This window comes from Mytilus edulis, chromosome 3 (genome assembly GCF_963676685.1).
Source record: "Mytilus edulis chromosome 3, xbMytEdul2.2, whole genome shotgun sequence".
Lineage (NCBI taxonomy): Eukaryota > Metazoa > Mollusca > Bivalvia > Mytilida > Mytilidae > Mytilus > Mytilus edulis.
The window spans coordinates 1,164,182-1,181,648 of NC_092346.1; the positions used below are offsets into that span (position 1 = coordinate 1,164,182).

The window sequence follows — 17,467 nt, forward strand, 5'->3', positions numbered from 1 at the left end:
TGTTTTGGTCTGTTTTCCTTATACTGTATGCAAAAGGTCTACTGTATTTGGTATATGAAATGATTGTAAGGTGTACACGTCCAACTGGCAGGTGTCATCTGACCTTGACCTCATTTGCATGGTTTAGTAGTCAAAGTTAAGTTTTTGAGTTTTGGTCTTTTTTTCTTATGAATGTACTTTATGCAATAGTTTAACTATATTTGGTGTATGGATATATTTTATGATGTACATATCAGTCTCGAAGTGTTTATTTGACCTTGACCTCATTCTCAGGGTTCATTGCTCAGTGTTAAGTTTTTCTAACTTTAGCTAGTAGATGATTATATTTGTATGGAAGGATTGTAAGCTGTATATGTCTGCCCTGACCTTGACCTCATTTTCATGGTCCATTGGTCAATGTTCAATTTTATTGGTTAAGTCTGTTTCTTAGAAACTATAAGCAATCTACAGGTCAACTATATTAAGATTTACATGATTTCTTGTTTGGTTTATATGATCTTGAGCTCTTTTTTCTTGGATCATGTTAAGTTTATTTTAAAGTTGTAGAAAAGCTTTATATTTAGAACTATCAACATAATTATATTAATGGGTAGTAAAGAAGGCGAGACATTTCAGTGTGTGCACTTTTGTTAACATTTTGGACTGCAGAAAAGAATTTGAAAAAAAAAATGTTGTCTTAAATAGATGAGGTACAATCAACTATAGTATAAAACCTGTATGCAGTTGATTTTTTTGTGACAATCCAAAGCATAGGGTGCTTTTATTAATATACCCGAGGACTGTCTTAGATATTTCCACTGCATTCCTCCCATAAAGCATTGTTATTCTACCACAGTACCTATACAGGTGATTTTTTTGTTTGGATACATTTTGAAGTTTTCTCACAATGGTAAAATTTTCCTCCTTTTTAACACCCTTCCTTATTTATCCTTTTGTCACAAATTTAGGCAATCAATGGAGACATCTGGGCAATGTCAGATTCATCCAATATGTTTTAAAGTATGATATCTGCTAGATAAAGTTTTGGGTACATTTTTATTTCAATATTTCTATTACTATAATATCTTAAGCTTGTACCTGTATAGACATTGAATTGGTGAAGTTTAAAACTTTTTGAACATATTTCTTTGCAATATTGAATCACATGAACAATGAAATTGCTATCTTTGTAAATTGTATGACTTTTACTTACCCGTTTTCAAATCAACATATTCAAGCATGACGCCAAAAGACCATAACTCTGCAAAAAATCATCAGACCGGAACAAAATTTGAACTTGATCTGTAACTTGTAATTATAAAACAATAAGCCAAATATCAAATTTAATATCCTCAAGGATGACCAAAAAAAAGAGCAAGAAACGAATTATTTGAGTGATTTTTTAAGTCCAAGGACCATAACTCTGCTCAAATCATCAGACCAGAACAAAATTCGAACTTGATCTGTAACTTGTAATGATATAACAATATAAGAAATATCAAATCAATATCTGCAAGAATGAAGAAAAAAAGTGTGGAAAACTGATTTGCCAGACTGACAGATGGACAAACAAACAGACGGAATCCAAACTTAAAGTCCCCATCGACAAATCAGTAGGGGACTAATAAGCAATAGTTTCAAGGTCAATAGACCATGACTGAGGGGGCAGGGCCAAATAATCTCCATGGAAATGAGATGTGCCAATGTTAATACAACTGCATACCAAATATGATTGACCTACAATTTGTGGTTCACCACAAACTAATACATTGTTGATACTGCCGCTGCTGCCAAAGCCGAAAATGCATACCTTTGTCTTGCATTTTGGCTCTGTCAAGCGAGACATAATTGGTTTCTCCTCTAGCCCATGACCCTCAACATATTTTAAAATTAAACTTTGTCTAAGTGTAAAGTTGTATTGTTGTTAGGCATATAAAAAATAGACAACTTCAAGTAATTAAATCAATATGATTTTATTTCAAGATTAACAATATTAATCTCAGAACGATGCTAAAAAGAGTGGCAATGTAGAACAATTTTTTTTCTCAACATTATGTTTTACAGTTATATATGTAAAGTTGCATGAAAATGAATTCATTACAATTGGCAGAAAATCAGCAGTACAGGCTTATATAGCTCAATTTGGTGATTTAAGCTCAATTGTGATTACCTCCCTTTGAATTTTTTTAGTAAAAATTTGATTTCTGTCAAACTAAAGCAGAAATAATTTAAGAAAGGCTGAATTTATTTCTACTAATTTTTGACTTTTTCGTGAAAACAAAATTCTAACAAAAATTGATAAATGTCAAGCCAGAATAATTGAACCTTTTTGTATAATTAAACACAGAATATTAAAACAAATACACACAAACCATTGCAAATAAAAACAAATCTAGGATTCAAATGCAAGTAATACTGCTTATTTACACATTTATATCCTATTCTATAATAACTAACAGCAACTTAAATATTGAATACACATGTTGCAACAGCTTCTTTGTCATGTGACACAATAAATACCAAACATCTTTATAACTGAAAAATACTGTAACACAAAACAATAAATGTACAAAGTATAACATTCAATGACTCTTTAAAAAAAGGAAATTTCAAAACAAAGACTTGTTCACGATGCTTTCATGATAGTACTGAATAATACAATCTGTTACCGGTATACCTGACATGAATTTAAAGATGACTTATAAAGTAGCCTTTAGGGATATCCAGATTTATGACTGACCAATTTTCCCATATTATTTTTCTATATTCATCTTGATTTGACATACAATAGATTATACAATTACTCTTTTATTACATTAACATTATAAAATATAGGATATGACAGAACACAAAATGCATTTAGGTATATCCTATATTTTATATGCTAAATATTTTTTTCAGCTGATTCACACAATAAATATGACTTCCAATGATAAAAAATTCTATTTGGCAATACCTGCTTAGAGACCATTTATATCATATTACTCATCTACTTTTAAAACTAATAGCAAAATATGGTGTAATAACCTTTCAAATAAGTAAAATATGAATTATAACACATTCAACCACTCATCAAAATACTTTTGTAATTTCAGAAATTTATGCATAATAAAATTGAGAATGGAAATGGGGAATGTGTCAACAAGAGACAACAACCCGACCATAGAAAAAACAACAGCAGAAGGTCACCAACAGGGGTTCAATGTAGCGAGAAATTCCCTGCATTTTTTATTGCAATTTTGTCATTTTAGACTAAAATGCAATTTTGATTTTTGCGATATTGAGAAAAATACTGTTTAATTCATATAAAAAAAAATCAAAATATGAATTAAAATTATTGCGATTAAAACCGTCGCATTTTTGGCAATAATAAAAACATCGAAATAATTTCTGAAAATATAAATTCAACACATTCAACCACCCATTCATTAATACAGTGAGTGGACATAAATATTCTGAAATTATATTTTATTTTCATCTTAAATTTTCTATAAAACCTGATGATAACCTTATTTTCTTATCAACTTGTAATTTTCAATTCTTCATAATTACACCATTAACAAGGTACTCTTTAACAAAATTTATGTATAAACAATATTGATCAATAAAATTCTTTTTTTTTTCAAATTGGCTACCTTGTCTGCAAATCAGATGAGTACCTTGTTTGTGATTAACTCTGTGATTATTTTGAGAAAGAAAACAACCATTTTTTACAAAATATAATCAGATAATATCTGAATGAATACTATTGTCCACTGCCTGTATCAAGCATCACATATAAACAAGTTTGTAGTTAGTAATGCATTAGCAGTGAGGAAAGAAGTGTTTACAGCATTGACACACATGTCTAACTGATCTATCACAATAGTTCTCTTCATCACAGAACTGTTGTAATCTTCTTGTAGTTTTTTATTCACTGGGTTACCTATATCCACATAGTCTAAATCTACAAGTTCTGTATTCTCCAAACAATAAATACCACAACTGCAAGTTACCTCCCCTTCTTCAACTTCCTTTGGAACTCTCCAAAAATGATGGTAGGTACAATCAGTCTTGCCTTCTTCAGAGTCCTTGACAACTGTTTTTGCAATATTCTGTAAACTTTTACAAACCACATCTAATGCTGATAATATTGCAGACTTTGTACAATAAAACTCTTCAACAAGACTTGGCATTTCAGACAGCACCTGTGAAAACAAAACATATAAAAAAATACAAATGTAAATATATAAACATCCACCTTTATTCATATTAATTTTGCCATCCAACAAGTAAAATGTTTTATCAACTTTTAATGATTAAATACTAAATTTATGTATTCTACTTATGACACCACCTTAATTCAAACTTGATCTGTGTTTTGTGGTAATAAGCGTTGTGTTCTAGTCTCATTACAATTGGTTGAGAAAAACTAAAGGTAGAGAGATACGACAGGGACACAAAAAGATTTGATACTGATACTGTTTACATTGTACATATTAGGTTGGGTATGAGAAAGTATTGACTATATATCTAGAACACACAGAATTTTTGCCACAAAAATAAATTAATTATTGATATCGTAGAAAATCTTTGAAAGAAGTAATACTTTTTTCCTGAGATTGAAACATGTCTTCATTTCCCAGCATCCTCCTCCAGGAAATACATATGATGAGAAAGCTAATCTCTCCATGGAATGTAGTGCACTTGAACATACTGTCTGAAAAATAAGAGTAATCTATTTTTAAACTATAAACAAGAGTGCACATGCTGAAATGTCTCGCCTTCTATAATAATCATTGATATTATGTTGATAGTCCTAAGTATAAAGCTAAGCTTTATTACAACTACTAAACAAAGACCAATGAACCTTGAAAAAGAGGTCCAGGTCAGATGAACCATGCCAGGCAGACAGGTACAGCTAACAATGCTTCTATACAACATATATAGTTGACACATTACTTATAGTTTAAGAAAAATAGACCAAAACACAACAACTTAACACTGTGCAATGAACCATGAAAATGAGGTCACGGTTAAATAAAACCTGCTCGACTGACATAAAGATCATAAAATATTTCCATACACCAAATATAGTTGACCTATGGCATATAGCATTAGATAAAAAGACCAAAACTCAAAAACTTAACTTTGACCACTGAACCATGAAAATGAGGTCAAGGTCACATGACATCTGCCCGGTAGACAGGTACACTTAACAAGCATTCCATACAACAAATATAGTAGACCTATTGCATATGGTATGAGAAAAACAGACCAAAACACAAAAATTTAACCATAACCACTGAACCATGAAAATGAGGTCAAGGTCAGATGACACCTGCCAGTTGGACATGTACACCTTACAGTCCTTCCATACACCGAATATACTAGCACTATTGCTTATAGTATCTGAGATATGGACTTGACCACCAAAACTTAACCTTGTTCACTGATCCATGAAATGAGGTCGAGGTCAAGTGAAAACTGTCTGACAGACACGAGGACCTTGCAAGGTACGCACATATCAAATATAGTTATCCTATTACTTATAATAAGAGAGAATTCAACATTACAAAAAATTTGAACTTTTTTTCAAGTGGTCACTGAACCATGAAAATGAGGTCAAGGACATTGGACATGTGACTGACGGAAACTTCGTAACATGAAGCATCTATATACAAAGTATGAAGCATCCAGGTCTTCCACCTTCTAAAATATAAAGCTTTTAAGAAGTGAGCTAACGCCGCCGCCGGATCACTATCCCTATGTCGAGCTTTCTGCAACAAAAGTTGCAGGCTCGACAAAAACTGTTCAGAATTATTGATCTCTATTTCATAGGCAACTACTAAAGACTATTCAATTACAACATACACAGTACCTAGGAAAGGCATTTTTAAAATGGAGAAACCACCTGTAGAGGTAAATAAATGTAAATTACACTTACATTTCCATTATGCAAAAACATATATGACACCCAACCTTAGTTGAGATTTTGATGTGCCTTCCCAGGGTCCCATGTATATTTTTGTGGAACAGCCATTTAAAGATGTCTGCCATCTCCTATGTGTTGTGTAAATATTAACATGGTTTTTTTTCATTTTTTAATCCATATCAAATCAATATCCTGGATAAATGTCTATTTATAAAAAAAACAAGAGTGCACACGCTGAAATGTCTCGCCTTCTATACTAATCATTGATATTATGTTAATAGTCCTAAGTATAAAGCTAAGCTTTAATACAACTGTCGCATAAACTAAACATTAACCAAGATAACTAAACAAAGACCAATGAACCTTGAAAATGAGGTCAAGGTCAGATGAACCATGCCAGGCAGACATGTACAGCTAACAATGCTTCTATACAACATATATAGTTGACCTATTACTTATAGTTTAAGAAAAATAGACCAAAACACAAAAACTTAACACTGTGCAATGAACCGTGAAAATGAGGTCACGGTCAAATAAAACCTGTGCGACTGACATAAAGATCCTAAAATATTTCCATACACCAAATATAGTTGACCTATGGCATATAGTATTAGATAAAAAGACCAAAACTCAAAAACTTAACTTTGACCACTGAACCATGAAAATGAGGTCAAGGTCACATGACATCTACCCGTTAGACATGTACACCTTACAATCCTTCCATACAACAAATATAGTAGACCTATTGCATATAGTATGAGAAAAACAGACCAAAACACAAAAATTCAACTATAACCACCGAACCATAAAAATGAGGTCAAGGTCAGATGACACCTGCCAGTTGGACATGTACACCTTACAGTCCTTCCATACACCAAATATACTAGCCCTATTGCTTGTAGTATCTGAGATATGGACTTGACCACCAAAACTTAACCTTGTTCACTGATCCATGAAATGAGGTCGAGGTCAAGTGAAAACTGTCTGACAGACATGAGGACCTTTCAAGGTACGCACATATCAAATATAGTTATCCTATTACTTATAATAAGAGAGAATTCAACATTACAAAAAATCTGAACTTTTTTTTCAAGTGGTCACTGAACCATGAAAATGAGGTCAAGGACATTGGACATGTGACTGACGGAAACTTCGTAACATGAAGCATCTATATACAAAGTATGAAGCATCCAGGTCTTCCACCTTCTAAAATATAAAGCTTTTAAGAAGTGAGCTAACGCCGCTTTCTCAATGATAAAATATTTCAAAAATATTAATGGAATGACTGTAGATGTGCACCATCAATACATCACCTCCACATAAAACCAACCTTTAATTCCTGTACTGATTCTCCATGATCACTGGTTAACATTAATGTTGCTACAGGAGATTCCTGTTTCTTCAGGAAAAGATAACTCTTTTTGTTGATAGTTTGATGTTCTATAGAATCTAGGTGTCCAATATCTGATAATGATACAGTAAAACTTCTCAAAGATTGTGCTCCTGGAATAAACATGCAAAGTACTGTTTAAAATTAATCTTTTAGAATCTCTAGTTCAGGCAATCATACATTTGTCATAGGTGCTACTTATTCATAATTATTGATTTAATACTATAGGCTAGCATGGAACAAATATTCAGTGGAAACTAAAAGTTTAGATTCTCGACACATTGTTTGCAATTCTTTTTATGAAGAAAGATGTCTTTTTTTTTGTCCTAATCTTTTATCTATATGAGTTTATCCCTCAATTTTTTATGTGGTTCATTTTGTTCAATCTTTATATTGTTTTGCAGACTTTTGTTTTGCTTTTCCTCTTTTTCTTGCAAAAGTGTTGTCTACATTTTATAAACATGTGGTTATTTATTCTGTCTTTGCTTTTTGTATCTTGCCTAGTTTTGTCTTTTTCGTAAAACATGAAATATTCAACTCGTTTATCTAACAATTCTACCTAATTATTCTATAGCTGTGAAAGGAAATGTATATATGTCAACTAATGTAAATAAGAAGATACCAACATGGCTGGTAAAGGAAACAACAGTCGACCTTGTTATGTCAAAGTTTAGTCCCAGTTTTTGACACAACCGAGTTTGACACAACAAGGTTTGACTGTACTTAGTAATGTGAATGGACCCTTCAGTAATTTATCTACCAACCTGTTAATTTCAGTATAAATGGAATCATTTGTGAGCCAAGACGTTCTACAGGTAAAATATTTTGTTTATACAGGTAACTTTTCACTGAAGGATGAATAACTTTCTGACAGAAAAGGACCCCAACATTTAATTCTGTACATCTATCACAAAATTTCATTATTCTACTTAAAACTGTTTTTTCTTCTGACAAATCATTGAAAATTTCATATTCTGCATCCATAATTTCTTCTGTATCACCTGTCATGGAAACGGTTACCACAGCAACAGGGATCTGATTGTTGACTTTCCTTACGTTATTCATTGCAGTCTGAGGAAGTTGATAACCTTGCAATAGCAATCCTTGATATAATTCAGAATTAGAAACAGGAAGTCCTTCAACTGGAATTATATATATGTTCTCTTCCCAGGTACCAGATCTATCCTCACAAGGGAGATAACTTGCAAATACTTGAACAAGAAGCTTAGAAAAGTTATCTAAATCATACGGATTAAGTTTACACAAGGGTTTTCTACCAATTATAGTTTTCACAAAATTAGTCATTTGTTTAAGACTGGATATATCTATATAAATTTTTGATGAATCAGCAGTAATGTCTTCAACAATAATCGTTAAAAATCTGTCATATAACTCTGTTAAATAAGAATTGGAAACATTAAGATTCATAGACTTAGTTGATAATAATACAGTTAACATAGAAACAAAATGTCCTCCATCAGAAAAGTGCTGCAGATGACCTTGAACGGCTGTTACAATGAGACGAATGACAGGTGTAGACACCGACAATGATTGTAGCAGACGACAAGAGGTAGAGGTCATGGTCAGATGACCTCCAACTGAATTCTGAACCATCTGGATACATCCTTTACGACATGATGATGTTACCTTCAGGAGTAAATTTAGGGCATTGACTATATCAGGACTCACAAGGTTCTGTAACTGTAAAGTTCCAGCTGCTGATTGGTCCATAATTATCTACATGTACAATAAAACATGTCAATTAAACTCTATTAAACAGCAGTCCTTTAAAATGACATCAATGAATGCAGTTAAACTAGAATTTTCTCTTAATTAGACTAGTTTCCTGTCAGAAAAACATTGAAAGTATCTGATTGTGCATGATTTTGAATAAAATTTCGGAAATGTTCTTATCCTATATGCCAATTTATTCTTAAATATGATATACATTTTACATGATAAAATTATCTTTAATCATACAGTGTAGGGTTTGGAGTTTGAAATGATATTACAATAGCCCATATATTTGTTTAGTCGATATCAGATAAGGTTGAGTCTACTGTATTGCCTTTCAGAATTTTAACTTTGCAATCACTTTGAAAAATAAAGATATTTATTCTTTTCAAAGAAGCAAATGTTTACAGAAAAATTAGGAAATAACTCTTTCATGACATGCTCTATTTTCATTTTAACATGGGGGGTCATTATATTTGTCAACATTTCACATTGAGCATTAGCTTCATTAGAACTTTTGTGGATAGTTGTCTCATTAATATTCATACCACATCTTCTTATTTTTATACAGAGATATGACTAGCTTTTGTAAAATTGAAATTAAAATGCAAATGTTAAAACTAAAATGGCAATATTTAAACATTTCAAATATGCATAATATTTTAAGTTCATGGGCCACGAATGAAGAAATTTGAACATACATTTGAATGAGCAGAAGTTATTAGGAACTTGGGAAGATAAAGATATAGGTCTTGACTAGTGATTCAGTAGATAGACTACTAAGACAACTCAGCCCCACTTTGCCAAGTGATAAAGATATAGATCTTGACAAGTGATACAGAGGATGAAAATAGACCAATGGGTCAATTAAGACTTAAGGTTGAACAAGCTAGTGATACAATACATGTAGATGAACTGCTTAGACCACTCAACTTCCGAGACCCTTTGGGTAGGTGAAAATAACAAAACTTATTTGAGTAATTACCTTATTATTTTGAACTCTCTGATTCTTGTTTCTTTGTTTTATTTAATTTCTTCATTTGCCTTAGTCTTTCAGCACTTCTCTGTTGTCCAGTGCTCAGTTGCATGTGTTTGTAATAAGCATATGGTAGTGTTATAATAGAGCCCCCACCAACAATTAGAATAAAGGAAAATATTTTGTTTTGATTTGTCCAATTACTCAGCTGCCAGAATGATGCTGAAAGTCTGTAAAACAAAATAAAACCAATTTTATAATAATAGTTTTCAACTAGAGGGAATAACAGATACATGTGAAGAATTTACAAAATATTAAAGAAAAAAGTATTATTAGACTTATAAGAAAATATTCAAGAAAGGAGATTTTCAAACTATCAACAAAGAAAGAAACCAATAATAGTCTAATTAAGGGTCCTACTAAAATGCGCCCGGGGAAAAGAAAAAGCGCCCGGAGAAGAAAATACAGCGCCCGGGGAACAGAAAAAGCGCCGGGGAAAATATATAGATATTTTATTGGCATGAGACAACTTTGTTAAGGTACAGACATTGATTTTTTTTTTTTTTTGGACAAGTAATTTGAAAATTCAGATAATAGACATTTGTAATAAAGCACAAATTTAACCGATATGAATATTTCAAATTTAACAACAGTATATGAATACTATTTCGAAAGACTGATAATAATGTATCACAGTTTATGCTGAAGATTTATATCATGTAAGACATCAAAAGACATATTTTTCAAAAACGATATCAAAATGAAAAGTGTATAAGACAACTCAAATTTCACAGTTTTAGTTTTATAAAAAGATATAATGAATCTATCTCAGCATCTGTATAAAAAAGTGTTCACCATGCAGTTGCGAAAATATTAGACCTCAGGCACCGATTAGTTTTAGTAACAAAATATACATTTTGATCGAGGACAATGTCTTTCATGATTCTTCTATATACTCTTATTTATATCTATTTACTTACTTATATATAATTTTGAAATCTAAAATGTAAAAGTACAACAACACTTCAGATGTAACATGATGTCATCGAACATATCCCCATTTATATTAAGGACAAAATTAACAAGCAATGATTAGTTATTTTTTAAGGAAAAAAAAAATTGTTATAAAATATTATATTTTTTTTCTCCCGGGCGCTAATTTTCTTCTCAGGGCGCTAATTTTCCTTCTCCGGGCGCTTTTTCTTTTCCCCGGGCGCTTTTTATTTTCCCGGGCGCTCCCGGGCGCTATTTAGTAGGACCGCTAATTAATAATTACTTTACTGAAAACATCTTGAGTTCCCATATAAAATATTCAATTTCTACATGTAGTATGACGAAATTTTAGTCCTGTGCTCTGCAGACAAATTTTTATGAAATACTAATTTAGATGAGTTGTTCACAGAATTTTATCATATTAAAAAAGCTTCTTGATATGTATCTATATAGATTGTATTATGAAACAACTTGTATACTAGCTTATTCATACTTTTTAAACATTTTTACAATCTCTGTTTTCTTCTTCTTAATTTACAAGTATGTTGTGCTTAGTTTGTCATCAACCATCTCTTGTCTTAAAAGTTTAATGGAAAATCTGAAAATAAATAACTAATATGAATCAAAAATATAATCAATGGATAAATTGAAAATCAAAGTTATAACTTATAATAAATAAGGTAACTGAATGTAAACCTCATGCTGACAGAGGGACACATGTGTCCACACCGACTGTGCCAGAGAGACATAGTACATGTATGTCCATGTTTTAATTTACATGTATGCAAGCTTTATCACATTGCAGTATTTGTTTCAAATAAAAGAAAAATTGTGTAGTATTTTATTTTTCTTCAATGGGCCTACAAATGTAAGTCATCATGACGTGACGTCGTATATCCATTGACGTCATTGTTGGACATCTAACGTCCCAGACGTCGAGCTGTCGTATTTCTGGCACATGAAATCAGGGTGAAGAATGGTAACGGACTTAACGGGTTTTTGTCGGCTTTTCCACACTAATCGGGTTTCAGCAACAGACTTATCTGTTTTCAGACAGTGTGTCACAAAATGAGCCAAATAGACGAAAAGAAGTCGTTAGTGTTTATGTTTATATGATCACGGTATATTATCATGTTCTTCAGTACCACTCTTGGCTTTTTCAAAAAGCTCCACACTAAACAGGACAACAGGCCGAACACAGCTACTAATGGTGTGTTTTCTGTTCAAATACACAATTTATAAGAATGTGGACTTTTTGTGTTCCGGTATTTCATACAAAATACATATTAGAACCACTTGTGTGCATTCAAAAACTTAAAATATCGTATATTAAAGTTTTATCAAAATTGGTTGGCAGCGGACTAATTGGGTTTCCCAAAAATGGCGTGTTTTTTGGCACCGAACTGTTGAGGTTTATTTAGCACAGGACTTATAGTGTTTTTATTGTTTTCCCAGGGTAAAAAATGATGTTTTCGGTTTTTTTTTTGTTTGTTTGGAAAATGAAAAATAAAAGATTTTAACTTGAATCCCATGTATTTGACATTGTGTGCTAGAATATACAAGTCTGGAACATCTCACGAACAAGTATTTTTCCGCAATCTTGATTTTTTTCTTTGAATAAAGAAGTACATCGGTATGGGGCAATATCACATGCCATGCCAAACAAAACACAAATGGTATATTTCTGCTCTATCCCAGATTAACATGTGAAGGTCTTTTGACGAATGTTTCGAAAAGACACGTTCATTCCGGCGTATTAGAAATATTCATAATGATGCATGTATGAGTGAAGCTTTATGTGTCAGTCCTGAAAAAACAATTATTGATGCATGTTAGATGCATGAATTTTGTGTTAGTTGTTAGTGACTTTAAATTAGTTGTCAATTAACAGTCGAGATCAGTTCCTTGTGTTTTTTTGTTGTTGGGATGTACAAGTACCCAGCCACATCCACTTGTATTTTTGTCCATCTGATGAGTTAAGCCTTTTTCAACTGAATTTTATAGTTCGTTCTTATGGTGTTCTATTATACCACTGTCCCAACTAACATGTTTAACCTGCCACATTATTTATGTATGTATATGCCTGTCCCAAGTCATGAGCCTGTACTTCAGTTGTTGTCGTTTGTTTATGTGTTACACATTTGTTTTTCGTTCATTTTTTTATATATAAATAAGGCCGTTTATTTTCTCGTTTGAATTGTTTTACATTGTCATTTCTGGGCCTTTTATACATGTTATAGCTGACTATGCGGTATGGGCCTTGCTAGTTGTTGAAGGATGTACATGTATGGTGACATATAATTGGTAATTACTGTCATTTTGGTCTCTTGTGAAAAGTTATCTGATTGGCAATCATACCACATCTTCTTTTTTATACCTACTAGTTCAAATAACTATCATGTCTTGAAAGGCTTTCTTTGATGCCTTACATCGTCGCAGAAGGGCGTCAAAGTAAGCATTTAGAATAGCTTTCCCAGACGTCATAATTATTTGGACTAGAACCCTCCCTGCTATGAGGCCGAATACTGATAGAATTCCACACATTTGCTTGTGAATTAATAAAGTATTTAATTTAGTAATGTGTGATTAATGTATTAAGTAAGAAGTGTTGAAAAACCATGCAGGCAGAGTAAAAACATAGACTGACTGAGAAGATATGAGTTTCCATATTCATTTGCGCACAAAAAGTTTGGTGCCAAAAACACAGAGTCTGGTGCCACAAATTTTCCAAATTAACCATCATTTAAGACCTTAATAGTGCATGAAACAGTTCCGAAAGGGAAAATGTCTAAATTTAATGAATAATAACCAAATATTTACTTGGAGAAGAAAACAATAAGCTTAAAATACGCTTCAATTGGACATCTTTCCATGAAAAATGTTTGTTTTCAAGTTGGAAACAATTTAAACTAAATCGTAGCTTCTTATGAGTATATGACTAGATATCCAGCAAAATAAATAATTTCCCCATTCCGTGACAGCAAGCTTATTTGGAAATATCAATTCTGCTTTAATACAAATTGAAAGAAATAACCACTTATGCCAAATGTTGTCACCTGAAAACATGATAAGTCTGTTGCTGAACCCGATTAGTGCAGAAATGCCGAAAAAACCTGATAAGTCTGTAACCATACTACCATGTCTACACCGTGGAAATGCAACCTTGAAAAACAACTGGCAGCAAAAGGGTTAACAGCAGACAAAACTGTATGCAGGAATGTGTAGCCTATGAATGCCTATTTGACTACTAGTCCCTGCCTGTGGGGTCGTGCAGACACTGCTATCCTTAAAGTTAAATAATGGCAGTGTCTGCACGTACCCGCATGCGGGTACGAATAGTCAAATTGATATTCGTAGGCTACACGTACCCACATCCGGTTTTAAAATAAAATGCCATCGGATCGTGAATTAAACGTGAAATATATACAGAAATTATTGATAATATTGGGATTTCGAGTAGAACGAGTGAAGAGTATGACAAATAATATGTTCGAATTGTATTTATTAGTTAATAATACATAATAAACCTTGCAAATTAAATGCACACTGATTGAAAATCTCTGTAAACTAGTCCTATAATATATAATATCCTAAATTTAATTTGCTTCCAAGCTTCAGAGGTAAAATATTTTTTGATGCGCTGAAGGTTTACATTTCTGTCAAATATTTTGTTATTAATTAACGAAGCTTTCTTAGAAGATTATTGACATCGGCCTTTGTTTTTTTAGAAATAATGTATTAGGCCTTTTAAAATTTTTCCTGTCGAACTTGTTTAGAATTGTTACCTCCGTGAATATAGGAAAAAAATATTCTGTTAAACTATATTTCCTCTTTCTTTTTTCTTTTTTGTTTTTCCAGTTCTTCTTTTCTCTGCAGCTGCAATATACTCCGAGTTTGCCAGTTTTTATATACAATTGTATAAAATTAATTGACTGATACTTTTGAACAAATCGTTCCAATTCATGATAACTTTATAATGTCTGCCCCACATGTATATAACTCTTCCCATTTTAAGAATATTTATTAACCGAGAAAAACTGTTCACTTACGTTTACAAAACTTCTAAGTAGTTGATCAATTTTATTCAGGCCACAATTAAAAATATTTCAGTTTGCCCAAACCCGACCCATGATGACTGGGTGTGGGTAGGTAGGTAGGCAAATTCTTTTTTTTTTCTTTCAGAATTTGCATGAAAATTTTTAAAGATCTTTAAACAGTACATCTGTTTTTTTCGTCAAAACCTTTGTAGAGTCAACCAAAAGCCATGAATTTAAAACCTCTATACATAAATTAGTCTACTTTATGATTTGTATCCTGAGATGTTTATAACCCTGACAATTGCTACATGTGTGAAAGGGCTGGTGGATTTAATTTATGAAGTGATTTTCAACAGTTACATCAACACGATGTTTGTGTAAAAAAAAATATCAGCTGACTATGTATTGATTTAATTTGTTTGCAGTTTTTAAACCCTATATCTATTAAAATAGATTAAATGTCCTAAAATATTTTAAATGAATTATTATCTACCATCCATAGTTTGTCTTTTTTTTTTTTTTGAAAATTTATATTTTAATAATTACATTAGATCTATGTTTCATTATAATATTTTATTCTGATTGTTTAACTGCACATCACGTGTTATTCCATAAGCAGTTGCATTGCTCAATACAACTTTTCACTCATGATAACATGTGCTCCAACAATAAAGTGCACAGGTGAATTAAATAATAAAATATATAAAATTCGTGTTTTCATGATCATAGCTAAACAATGTAATTATAAGTATTGAATGCTTCTTTTTGTAACTTTATAGGGTTGTAAAAGCATTGACCGTGCGTACATTTTTAGAATGAAGCGCTTCCGCGCTTCATACAAAATGTACTTCGGTCAACGCTTTTACACCCAAATAAATTTACAAAAAGAAGCATTCAATTCTTAACATTATCACACAGGTAAACTAATTTGGCTATAAATAGATCAAAGCATGTTCTGTAGAATCTCCAAACTAAAAACATATTTGTTATAATTTTATTTCTTTAAATAATCAAGTTCAAATTTTTGAAAATAATCATTATTGATAAAGTATAATTGCATAAAGTTAACGTTTTATGAAGACTATTTTATTTTTAGGTCATCAGGTTCCAGAGGCTTCCTCACAAATTTGTATAAAAATCCCACCATAACATGTGTTTACTTTTGTACATGTGAAAAAAATATTTCTGACAAAAGCCAGATTTCTCTTGTCAAACGGGATTTATATTTATATTGCAATAAATTATTCAGAAGGAGTTACATTCAGTTAAGATTATATTCTGATTCTGTGAGCAATTATAGTTTTATCAAATTCTCCCAAACAGCAACGTACTGATCTTGTCAACTATAAAGACTTGTAAATTTGAACTATTTGAAAAAAAAATCTAATTCACATGATAAAGGAAGATTATAGTTAAAGACAACAATTTCTCAAGAAATAATTCCTTTTTATTCAGTAAAAACAAAATCTTTTTGCAAGATTGTATATTCGCAACTTCCAGATCCATTTCCTGTCAGAATAACATTGAAAATATTCGATTGCACATGGTTTTGAACAAATCTACCTGAATATTCTTATCAGATATTCGTTTACACAATGAAATTAACATTGAGCATATAGGTAAGGGTTTGGTAGTACAGACAACTAGAGCGTAAAAAAAACTGTGCCACTTCACATGTTTCACTTCTTTACGTTCGTTAAGTCAGAACATAAAAACAGAGAACATCGAATATCGATTAACTGCATCTCTTATGCGCTTTCTTTTAATCTTATTCATAGTTACTTTCAAACGCAAAGACGACAAACTTTAAGTTTTATACGATGACGGAGCAGACACGAAAAAAATCCGCAAAAAAAAAAAAAATCTTCTAAAAAACGTCAAAAAAAGAATTTGAGTCGGCGGGTTTATTTTGTGTCGGTCGCGTTTGGGCAAACATACAATCTTTTTATTTTGGCCTCACTAATTGCGATAATTTCTGTATATATATTTCACGTTTAATTCACGATCCGATGGCATTTTATTATAAAACCGGATGTGGGTGCGCGTAGCCTACGAACGGCAATTTTGCTATTCGTACCCGCATGCAGGTACGCGCAGACACTGCCTTAAATAACTCCTCTTACCAAGGAGGTCAAAGTTCCCCCTTTAATATTGATAGGATTTCAAACTCCTGTGTTATGACACCTATGCATTTGTAACCTAGTGACTCAAAGTTCATCTAATCTAAATATTTATCTTAGTAAAGATTAAAAGCTAAATCTACCCAAATACTATTTGTTAACCTTGGTCGCCTGATTGCAAATTCCCCAGCAAAATAATTTCTTCAATGTTTTATTCAAACTTTTGATGAGAGTATATTTTCGGTTAGGAAAAGCGCAAAAGTAACTCTGAACATTGGAACCTCTCTAGAGTGTTTATTGGAAATAATGAAAACTCTAAAACCT

General features: G+C 31.9%; 1 protein-coding gene across 1 annotated transcript; it reads right to left on the reverse strand.

The window, feature by feature from the left end:
* Positions 1–1,936: 1,936 nt before the first annotated feature.
* Positions 1,937–17,398, reverse strand: LOC139515582 (molecular chaperone MKKS-like). The gene is made up of 7 exons (XM_071305161.1): positions 17,306–17,398; positions 11,480–11,584; positions 10,003–10,223; positions 8,048–9,020; positions 7,224–7,396; positions 4,568–4,678; positions 1,937–4,166 (listed from the first exon to the last, which is right to left on the reverse strand). Exons 4-7 carry the CDS (start codon positions 9,012–9,014, stop codon positions 3,744–3,746), a joined length of 1,674 nt encoding a protein of 557 aa, XP_071161262.1. The 5' UTR covers positions 9,015–9,020; positions 10,003–10,223; positions 11,480–11,584; positions 17,306–17,398; the 3' UTR covers positions 1,937–3,743.
* Between the last annotated feature and the right edge of the window lie 69 nt (positions 17,399–17,467).